Below are 11,921 nucleotides of genomic sequence, written 5' to 3'. Positions count from 1 at the left end.
AGCCGCCCCGGACCCGCGGCGCCCCGCACCCCGCGGCGCCCCGCACCCCGCGTCCCCAAGGGGGAGCCGCAGGGCGGCTGCCGGGGCGGGGGAGGGGCGCTCCCGCGTCGCCGGCTCTGGACCCCTATCCCGCGCCACTTGGCGACAACGTGTGCGTGCCAGCGCCGCGCCCAGGGGTGCCAAAGCAGAAGGAGAATATGAGTGATTCGTGACCAGTTAGGGGATGTGAAGTTCACCCGACGAATTGGGCCGGAAGAGAAGGAGGAAGAGCCGGGCGGGGACGGGGACCCGCTAGGGGAACCCCCGGCCCGGGAAGGGGTGGGACGGGCGGGTCTCGCTCCGGTCGTCTCCTCCGGCGCTCTGTTCTGCGGCGCTCCGTGCTATGGCACCGGGAAGGCGGCCCGGACCCGCCCTCGCCCCCGCCGGCCGTCCAGAGTCGGGAAACGGGGCTTGTAGGTGATGCCTCACATCGCGCTTCACCAAAGCGCAGGGAAAGCAAAATGAAGGGCAGAGGGGCGGTGCCCGGCCAGCAGCCAGAGCTGCAGTCCGCGGATACTCTGCCGACCGCTCCACCCCGGCCCCGCCCCGGCCCCGCCCCGGCCCCGCCCTCCGCCTCCCTAGCCCCCTCACTTCCGCCCCTCCGAGGCTTCCTACAGCGTCTGGCCGCGTAGGCGGCGGCCACCCGGGAAGGGGCGAGCGGCCGAGGGGGCGGGGCCCAGGCGGTGGCGAAGGCGGAGGGAGCCCGGACCTCGGCGCGCGCCGCACTCCCACCCCGCCGCCGCCCGCGGCCCCGCCCCCTTTGTGCGGTGGGCGCTGTTGCCCGGGCGACGGCGCCACCCCGCCCCGGTCCCGCCCCTCGGCGGCGTCCGCGTCCCGGTCTCCGCGCGGCCGCCAGCCCAGCCGCAGTCTGCAGGAGCCGCCGCCGCAGCCGGCCGCGCGGCGGGATTCCGGGGCCGTCGCAGGGAGCGCAGCTCGCCTCTCCGCGCGTGTGCTTTCGCCCGCCCCGCTCCTCGCCGCGTCGGTCCGCTGGCCGGGTCCGGCCGACCAGCTCGCCCTCTGGCTCCGAACCCAGGCTTCCCGGCCGCCGCAGGGACCCGCCCACCAGACCCTGCCGGGGCCGCCTGCCTGTTTGGACCCTGCCGTTGATGACACCTGGCAGGAGGCTACTATGGAAGGGGATGGTTCCGAAACGCTGGTGAGTGGGCGACAGGGGCCTCCACCTCACGCTTCCCTGGCGGCTCGCCGGGACGCCCGGGTCTCTCTCCTCCGCCCTGAGCCAGAGGGAGCCTCGCCTCACAAGGAGCGAGGGCCGGCGTGTGGTGGCCCCGCTTCCTCTTCGCCTTCCGCGCCCCGGGTTCCGCAATCCGGGGCGCCCCCTTTCTACGCCTCGGAGGGTCGGATCCCGGGTCTCCTGGGCCCGCGAGGGGGCGCCGCTCGGGTGCGGCGATCGCCCACCTGAGCACCTCGGGCAATCCGGGAGGGGCTCTTTCATGGGGTCCAGGCTGTAGACTTCATTCGCCTCCGGGAGTCGGGTGCCCGTCGCGGCGCGGGGCGCATGCCCCGCCCGTGTCGGGCCGTCCTTTGTCCCGGAGCGTCGCGGAGCCGGCGCCCGGACCCCCGCGGGCGCGGCCCACCCGGCTCGCGGTCGCGGCGCGCGGAGAGGCTCCTCCCCGGCTTCGCCAGCTTGCGCGCGGGGGGCGGGCTTGTCCTGGCAGCTGTCGGGGTGCAAAGTGTTTTTGTCTGAAAGGGTCGGATCGGCAGTTCTTTCCAACTTGTTAGTTTCCGGTCGAACCCCCAGTGATTTTCAGACAGCTTCATTGTGGGAGCCGCCACATCCCATTTCTCTTAATCAGGGTGTTTCCCTCGGTGGATGTAAAAACGGAAAACTCATTTTTTTCTGTTGGATAAGAATTGTCTTGTATCTGTCGTGGGTAAAAAGCTTACGTATCGCTTTATGGACCAGGAAGATGGAAATGATTTTAGATCTTCCAGCGGGAGGTAAACCTCCCATCAAATGAGAGCCTATTTTGGACACCCAGAATAATCCCCTTTGAATCTATTTTGGAGGCTCAGTTGGGTGTCACGTTCTTGGTGAAATGACATAGGACGTGAATATTCTATTTTCTTTGCCATGAAGTGTGGCTGTCTTCCAAATTTGAAAAAATCGTGACATGATGTGGGCTTTTATTAAATATTTATTGAATGATGCAGCAAGAAACACTTCAAAGACCCATCCACGGTGATAAAGGCATTTCAATGTGGTGCTGTTGTCACGGACTGTTAAAGCACTCAGTGTCACTTTAGGGGGAATACGTTTTTAATTAGTTAAACTAAATTAATTAACTCGATGTTGACGTTCTGTGTGTTTCCAGTAGTTGAAATGATTGCACGAGGTCTAGGAGTACTTTCAGATTTGACTGTAAAATGGTAGGGAGGCTGAATATAGATTCATAGCACCTGCAGTTTGGGAGGGGTGTGTGTGTGTGTGTGTGTGTGTGTGCGCGCGCGCGCGCTCGCAGGAACTACATATGAAAGGTTGCGAAAACTGGTATGAGGTCATCTAACCTTTGAGACTCCGTGTTTCTCGTGGAAAATAATGCACGCCTGTAGTATGGAGAGCACTTAAATAATGGTGCTTTGTAGTCCTCCCCACCCTTTCAATATTCATAAAGTGCTTTTAAGAGAACCACTTCCATACCCATCGCCAGGAGATGAAGCATTTTAGCTACATTATAGTTGCAGCCTATGAAAATTGGTCACATTTAATGTAGAAAATTGCCGATGGTACAGCTCGTAAATAGATTTCAAGGAAGCTTCCACGAACATACTGGCGAACCCAGCTTTTGCCGGCTCCTGTTATTTGCCACAGAGTTCGTGTGCCCAGGAGGAACATGGTTTCATTCTCAGTATGCCATGTTCTTCCCTTTTACTGTAGTGATCTACTTGTAGGATTTCTCAGATGTCCTAAATCAGTGAATTCATGATGATTTGAGTAACTTCGTAACAGATGAAGTATTATGGGCCCCTCAATATTTTGTGCTGATTATTCTCATACTTCAGTTTTAACCATGTCAAGTGTCCCTTCTGTTCTAGGAGGTGGGGGGTAAGGGTTGATGGTACGGAATTCCGTTGCCAAAAAGGGACTTCAGATTAAACACCTGAATTCTTAATTCTTTTGGAAGGGTGAACACACATGTTTAATGGGGTCCAGGCACTTATTTTGATTCTGATTTCTTTTCCTCAACTCCAGGTTACCATTAAGAATATCGAAAGAGAGCTCATTTGCCCCGCATGCAAGGAGCTTTTTACCCATCCGTTGATTCTCCCTTGTCAGCACAGTATCTGTCATAAGTGTGTAAAAGAACTCTTGCTGACACTCGACGATTCCTTCAACGATGTGGGATCGGACAACTCCAATCAGAGCAGTCCTCGACTCCGGCTCCCCTCTCCTAGCATGGACAAAATTGACAGAATTAGCAGACCAGGTACGTGCCAGAAGCTTGGGGTCTGGGAGTTTCCGCTGTGTCTGTGGAAGGGAAGTTACTGTTGGCACTTTGAGGGTTGATCTTTCCAGGTGAATTAATTAAAATTAGTTGTAAAGGAACCCTTCCCTCTTTGAAAATGTCAAAATGAACTCCTCACTGTCCTGGTACACACTAAAAGTCGGGTATTGAACACCAGCTTTGTGTTAGACCCCTTATTAACTGTATTTAGGGGATGCTCTGACCCTGTGGTGTCCTTTATACGAGGGATGGAGTAATGGACCCCAGAAGTACTTACTAGGGAAACATCTGTCTCTGGTAATATGTAAATAAATATTCCGATTAAAGGATGAGACTCCACAGTGACTACTCCTAAAAGACTTTTTAGATGGGTTATTTGGTATCGTTTTATTCTACCTGAGGATTCTGTTTTCTTCAGCCATTTTTAATCCATGTTTTAGAAGAAGAATTTTGAATATCAACTAAATAGTGGCGGAACTCTGTCGTAATGACAGAAGTAGATCTAGATGTGTGGCACATCTGTCTATACAGCCAGAGTCCTTATTATGCAGCCAGAGTGTAAATTGTTTCCCTTTGGGATGGTGTTCCTTTCTTCTGGACATCCATTGCAGGATTAAGGTAGATCAAAACTAATTTGAAATCATTGGGAACAGGGCCACTGAGAATTTCAGGGCCAAAATCAGCAGTGAGGGAAGACCAAGGGGAGGCAGAGCTTTGGGTAGAAATACCGCAGTGTCACGTTAGGTTCGCCCTTTGTTTGGAGGAGAGTCCTTGAGTGGCTCTGGGCACCAGACTGTTGGACTTCGAGGTTTTAGTTTTGATCCTTTAGGCCACTGTGTTTACTTCTCCCTCTTACAGTGTAGGAATAACTTTTTAATCTTATGTGTTAAAAAAAACATATCAGAAGAGAGCCTCCTCCTCCTTACTTGCATTTAGCAAATGCTGTCCCTTTTGGTCCACACTGTGATGGGGAATCTCTTAGAGCAATGTTGGTGTCCTTGTGCTCCATCAGACACTGGATAAGAGGGGATTTGTTCTAAGAGTCGTATTAGGCTGTTTTAAAAACATGTATTTTACTTTAAATGGTAATCACGAATTCCTCGGAAGATTATTTCGCACACATAAAAAAATTAGAAGCCTATATAAAAAGAGGAGCATGAAGTCGGTGGGGCGATGTAGGGAGTATGAGGTCAGAGAGGGTCCTGCCTATTGTGAAGTCATCCCTTGTATGTTTCCCTCCCTGCTAGGAGCTAGCTGTCACACGGAGGAGGGAGGAGAGACATTTCAATAGCTTGAAATCACCTACCAGATAAAATGGAGATATTCTGTTGGTAGATCCTCCCTGGCTAATTAGGGATCCCTTACTGACCAAGAGAAATTCACTTTTTGTATATTAATATATAGCAGGTATTTATTAAATATTAGTACTTAACATTCAGAGGAATTTTAGTCACGTACTAATATTTCTGTAATTAGATTGAGCTTATGTACATATTTTACGAAATCCTGTATCTGCTGCGGGTTTTTAATCTTAGTACTTGGTTGGTTTTTATATGTGATTCATATGGAGAATGAATGAAATACAGATGAAGTATGTGTCTAGCAAGATGAGATATGGCTGTTTTTAAGAGCTCATCTGACAGTACTTGGTGGATGTTTAATAAATACTTGTGGAGTGGTTGTTGAATGTTGTGGGATTTCTACAAAGCATGCCATAGTGGCTTTTATTCTGTAATAGTGGTGTTTTTGTCCAGAACAAGAGATCCATTCCATCATACTTGATAGTGTCCAGATGAGAAATAGACTTAGTGACATGTTCCTCCCTCTTTAGGAAGAACTTACAGTTGGGATCATGTCCCAAGGGGGGGAAGCGAGAAAACTCTTCTGGGAGGAGCAATTACAGGAAGTCAGAGTATTTAACTTGGAGAAGGGGAGAGCGCAGGATATGATGGCGGTCTTGCGGAAGAGAACAGTAAGCTGGGGATCTTCACACAGAGGTTCCTGATCAGTGAATGGTAAAAGAGGAATGCAGATTTCAGCTCGGTGCGTAAGAAAACACACCCCACAGGCTTTCCCAAAATGAGATTGTCAATCCCTGTCACTGGAAGAGCTCAGATTTAGATGCTGCAGGGCCCAGTGAACACATTAGCAAGGCAGGCCCCCGGCATAATAAATACAGGAACGCCTTTCATCTTACTTGATATGGAGATAGACGAGATTTCATTTTCCCGTTAACTCAGCTGCCATAGGAAAACCAGCAGCCTAGGTATCAGCAGCCAGCTGTCTTCCAGGCCTCCCCTGTTAGAGACAGTGGCGCATGGTTCCGGACCGTAGACTAGAATGGACGCCTTGTCTAATGGGGCAGTAGCCACTTGGCACTAGTGGGTTTGGGGATGCCAGACATTCCCCCTCCCCCCGCACAAGAGCCTGATGGTGGGTTTGACATGTGATCTTTTACATGTGGGTAGTTAATTTAAATCATTTAAAAACCACGCCACCTCAACAGGATAGGGCAGCCAAAACACATCTTTGACTGTGACCCATCCAGTGTTTGGGCCATCAGTATTTGGAGTCTTTTTTATTTTTTTATTTTTTTATTTTTAATGTTTATTTATTGGGGGGGGGGGGGAGACATGAGCATGAGTGGGGGAGGGGCAGAGAGAGAGGGAAACAGAATCCAAAGCAGGCTCCAGGCTCTGAGCCATCAGCACAGAGCCCAACGTGGGGCTCAAACTCATGAACCACGAGATCATGACCTCAGCCGAAGCCAGATGCTTAACCGACTGAGCCACCCAGGTGCCCCTGGAGTCTTTATTTTAAACACTGGTTGTGTGACCACCATTTGACCCCCCGTAGAGGGGATTTCTGCCTTGGGTGGTGGGTCAAGCCCGTTGTACATGAGCAGCCAGTACAGAGAACTTCTGCATTTCATTTTTTCGCTCAACAAATACTTAATTTACCTGCTGGTTGCCAGACATGGCCCAATGCTGAAGAGGCATGAACAAGATAGATCCACCGCTCCTTTTTAAGAAGCATATAGTCCAGCATTGTACAGAGTCTTCATGTACACATGGAGAACACAGTCCTCCATCAAGAAGAGTGTACAGAGCAAATTAACAAATACAGATGAAGAACTCAGGGTGGGGAGGCTCCAAGTATAGTAGTCACTTCTCAAATGAATGCAGATTTTAGGATTGTCCTCCTTTTCATGATACCAGTTCTAAATTAATAGAAGTTACTGTATCACAAATATAATGCTACCCTCCAGTTATGGGGCCTTTGGCTCTAATTTCTCTTCGGAGAGATTGAAAGAGAAATTTATAGGGAAGTAATGCACCCCCCCCCCCTTTCCCTTCTGGCAGATTTTAAAAAATGTTTTCATCATTTGGACATACTCGGGGAGGAAATCCTATTCTGAGCAATTGGTGTGGGAGGAGCAGATTTCTAAAAATTGGTTTTGCTCTTGGTTTGCCAAAGGGATTAATTAGACCAGTACTGTCCTGTATAGTAGCCATAAGCCACATGTGGCTATTGAGCACTTGAAATGTGCCAGCTGGAACTGAGATTGCTGGAAGTAAAAAATATACTCTGAATGTCACACACTTAGAATGAAAAAAGATATAAAATGTCTCTAATGATTTTTATCTCTGTTTGCATTTTGATGGGATAGTATTTTGGATATATTGGGTGAAATAAATAGCATGTATGATTAAAATTAATTTCACTTGTTTCATTTTAATCTGGCCACTAGAACATTTAAAATGGCATATGTGGCTGATGCTTTTGGGCTCACATATCCCTTTTGGATATTGTTGCATTGGAGATTGGACAGATTTTTAAAAGGGTGCCCTGAAAGGAGGGTAAGGTTTGTGTGTATAACACAGTAACACATTCAGTGATGTAAAAATAGCCATTTTACTCTACATTTTGGGTCACACGTATGCAAGGCTTTTCCTGCATTTTGTATTTCCTTTTGTCAGGAGGATAAAATCCACTTTAGCAATGTTTATATGCAGTGTTGATAATACATTGGTTAAAAAAAAAATCAAACAAAAGATGCTTGATATTGCTGTGTATTTTCAACAGTTACCAGAAATATGATTGCTTAAAAACGCAAATCTATAAGATAAAGTTTAGGCCTCTTAAGTGTTGCACCAACAATGATTTAATTCTGGGCTCCAGGATCAGCCTGATGAATGTTTTTTACAATGATGGTTTCATAAATACCACGTGTGCCAAGGAGAAACACATTTTCTTAGTGTTAATTCAAGAATTGTGTTATGTGCAGGACACAGTTGCTGCTTTATCTTTTGTTAACAAGTTGTGAATCTTTTCTTTGAAATTAAATCCTAAATCCAGCTTTCTGTTCATTGTTCACAGCATCACAACGGAGATCTTTGGGGTGGAGAGGTAGAAAATGCTTTTATTGCTTGTGTGGCCGCAGGCAGTATAGTGTTAGATTTAAATTGAGTAACCGTGTATACGTAAAGTTGTTAAACATCAGTGGTCAAGTGTTCAAAATTCTGTAGAACGTGAACACATTTGGGCTGAGTGACTTAAAGGTCAACAGGACTAAATTTCCACGCGAGGTCTGGTGTTTTTAAAGGGAGCACTGATGATTAGCGCTTCCGTTTTGTCAATCCGCGTGACAAGATACTTTTGAAGAAAATGACGTACTCTTGCGGATCACCTTAAAAATCCTTTACGTGTAGTTTGGTTAGTGGAACAAACTTGTATTCACAGCCATGTTGCTACCGTGAAGATCTTAAATCAGCCAGTGCCTTTTGTATTTAAAAATTTGCTTAAAGGTATCGGTAATTTTTTTTGTACTTAATTATATAGGCTTAGCTTGTTTTATGCCTATGGTGCCTTTCCTTTATTAATGTTTCAAAGTATTTGAGTTTTAACATTGAGGTCTTACCCACTTGTGGGTAAATAACATAAACTGCTTTTTTAGGCTTTCCAAAGTATCTGACTCCGAATGAAAGACGGACCAACCTACCTTATTAAAAAGCACGTGTTTTTATTCCAGTTGACCTTTAAAGTAAAATTGGCTACTTTTCTTGTAGAATGCTGGTGATACCATATATCTTATTGGAGAAAATAAACATCTGGAATGTTATCCCTTTTCTGTCTTCCTTACCTTCCTGTCTGCATGCCTCCATTTACAGACCTTCTCGTTACTTCTAAAAGCCACATGTAATCCTTTCTCTTACAGGCTTTAGTGAGTCCCCGAGAATTTTAAGCATTTTGAGATTTAGTAAATAGGAGGAAAGGTAGGAGCAGTTTGTTTAAAAAAAGTTCACTGCTTACTTCCTGTTTTTTACCCAGGCAGCCATTGAGAAAAAGATTCTGCAGGTCGAAAGTGCCCATAATACTCAAAGGGTAATGGTAACGCCTGGCCGTCAGATTGGTTACAATGTGCTACAAGAAACATTAAGGTGGCAGTACCATCCGTCAGCCCATTTTCAAGCATAGAAGTCCAGCAGGATAGTGGGAGGTGGTCCACTACCTGGCTAGCAGGTAACAGTAGGGAAGTTGTCTGTAGCCAGAATATGGGACAGGATGCAGCTCGCAGAGGTTTTGAACCTGTCATGAAATCGACTCGGTTTTGAAATACTTCATTTTCTCTTTGATGTTTAAATGAGAAATCATAGTGACCAAAGCTGATTTTGGGGGGAGATTTGCTCTAAATCAATTTGAAGACGTTTTTTTGGAGTCTTCATTTTAAAACTGTGTCATGATTCATACTCATTTAATATGTTTTTGAAATAAAGGTATACGGGGAAAAGAATGGATTCTGCAAAGTGACAGTGTTCACATAATCCTGAACAATTGGCCCCATAAATACAGTTTGACATATATAATTGCATTGCTTGGCCTGCATTGCTTTCTTACCTTTCAAAGCCATCATTACTTTTTCTTTTTCATTAAGTCATGCTGTTGAGGAGTATTATGCAATGGAACATTCTAAGTTCAAGGGAATGTTTGTTTGACCCAGCTCTGTACAGTATTGGAGCCAGTAGTCACATGTGGCTCTTGAGAATTTGAAATGTGGCTAGTGCAGCTGAGGAACTGAATTTTTTTTTTTAGTGTTTATTTGAGAGAGAGAGAGGGAGGGAGGGAGGGAGTGGGGGAGGGGCAGAGAGAGAGGGAGACACAGAATCTGAAGCAGGCTCCAGGCTCTTAGCTGTCAGCACAGAGCCTGATAGGGGCTCGAAGTGCAAGATCATGACCTGAGCTGAAGGCAGACACTTAACCGACTGAGCCACCCAGGTGCCCTAGGAACTGAATCTTTGATTTAAATTTAAATAGTGATGTTTGGCTAAATTGTTACTATGGTAGACAGCACAGTTCTAGACAGGAAAAAGTTGACTCTATTACATCTTATTCTTAGTTCCCCTGTCTTGATTTTTTTTTTTCTACTAGATTTACTTCCCAGAATATCTTTAGATGTGTTCTGTTTCCTTGTTGCCCTGAACATATGTTCTATTGTTTGTTTTTGAAAACAGTGGTAGAAGTCCATGACAGATGAAATAAAAGATAAATGTCTTCACATTTGTGAAAAAATATGAGAATTTTTTAAAGATCTGTTTAGGAAAACAGCTAAGATTTATTGATCTAATATTTTGCCTGATTTATGAAAATTAGTGTGATGCTTGATACCTTATTTTTGTTAAAAGTTAAAAGAGGTTTACAGAAAAGGGACACAACACCTTTTTTGAAATTTCTGAACTTGAAGACCACAATCTGGGTGTCACCAGTATACAGGTTAAAGCATGACTTTGTTGTCGTGATTTAATTTGGTTTGATCCTGTCACTTAAACTGATAGCAACCTTCAATTCATAAAACCAGTGATAAATAACCCATTTTTGTTAAACATTGTCTGTTGGGATTCTCCATTTTAATTTCTGTCACCTGGTTCACATGTGGAAGCATGCAGTTAAATGTGACTTTCCATTACTTTCAACTTGACCACTGCACTAGATCACTTCCAAAATTATGTGGCTTGTTTTGTTTCACTGACTGAGATTTTTCATTGGCATGTGTCTTAAAAGTGGCTTTGCTGCTTATTTCGTTCTGTGCCTGCTGTGTTGTGAAATATCTCGCTTGGACTGTGTTGCATGTTTTGAGAATTATTAGAATATACTTTAAATAGACTTTTCAAACTGTTATGGGGAAACTTTTTTTTTTTTTGGTATGTGGTTTTTTCTGTATGTTTAGAAATATAAAGGTTAAAATATCCTTAAAAGAAGATAATATAAGTATTCTGCATGTTTGTTAAGTAAGTAGTTTTTGGGACCCAGTGCACTCTTAGCATGTTGTAAAGTCACTTCCAGTGGAGAATAAATATGCCAAGACATTATTAATGTAGCTGTAGAAAGACCTTTTCTAAATGGGATCTACTGAGTTGCACCATTCATTTTCCATACTGGATACACGGCAGAGTGAAGGAAGGCTGTAGGTTAAGGAGTTTGTGTTTATGTTTAGGTGATTTTGTGGGCAATCAAGACTACATACTCTAAGAGTAGATTTATAAATGAGAGCGGGGAATTAATGGCATGCATACACCTGTGTTAAAGAGACAACCCCTGGATTCTCGTGAACCTGTGGGTAAGGACGGTCGTGTCTTGGTTTCTTGATTCGTTAAAATCCAGATAATATTGAACCAAAGCATGCTATTTAAGGTCATTCAGTGTATTATGTATAGATTGGAAAGTTATTTGTAATACTTTCTGGGTAGCTTTTGGCTTAATGAGTTAAGTAATTTTAATGATTTTTTTTTTTCAGGTCATAAGAAGATTCTAAATGGTTGGTCTCTCTTAAAGTCACTAGATTCTAGGTCTATGGATGGGCTTTTCACTCTTTTATAGATTGCACTCCATTAACTAATGATTTTGCCTACCCAGATAAAACAATACTACCGTGGGAAACTCTCTTTTGCAGTGGTCCTTAACCATTTTGTGGTTACGTATGTCTGAGAATCTGATCATAGCTATGGATTGTTGAACCAGGAAATAAGCATAGGCATATTGATGCAAAATCTTGCGTACAATTTCGAAGAGTTTGCCAAACGATTTGGATCCTTCTGGAGCCTATCCATGGAGCACTGGTTAGGGACTCTTGTTCATTTATGTCTGAACTCATTTCCTAGTCATCAGCCAAGGAAGGCTGTCTTCATTTAAATGAAAACGAAATTACTTTGGAGGTGACATATAAAAGTCATTATGTATAATTATATGATTTCAAAAAAATCCTGACCCCGTGTAGTATTGTATTACATGTTTTTTCCTTATATCTGTTTGATTTGATGTGGTTTTGTGTGGGGTTTACTATAGAGGATTTTCCTTTCTGCTTTGATTTAATACCTATTTAACAATTTGGGCTTGTCTTTTGCATACCAAGGAAAAACAAGC

At 45.0% G+C, this 11,921-nt stretch overlaps 1 protein-coding gene across 1 annotated transcript in view; it reads left to right on the top strand.

Annotated features, from left to right (window-relative positions):
• Positions 1-860: 860 nt before the first annotated feature.
• TRIM36 (tripartite motif containing 36) overlaps positions 861-11,921 on the top strand; it is a 32,128-nt gene continuing 21,067 nt past the window's right edge. The window contains exons 1-2 of the mRNA XM_042982497.1: positions 861-1,195; positions 3,251-3,485. Coding sequence (XP_042838431.1) covers positions 1,169-1,195; positions 3,251-3,485 — 262 coding nt within the window. The 5' untranslated portion in view covers positions 861-1,168. The remainder of the gene's footprint in view (positions 1,196-3,250; positions 3,486-11,921) is intronic.

This window comes from Panthera tigris, chromosome A1 (assembly GCF_018350195.1).
Source record: "Panthera tigris isolate Pti1 chromosome A1, P.tigris_Pti1_mat1.1, whole genome shotgun sequence".
NCBI lineage: Eukaryota > Metazoa > Chordata > Mammalia > Carnivora > Felidae > Panthera > Panthera tigris.
This window is presented reverse-complemented; position numbering and strand designations above follow the sequence as displayed.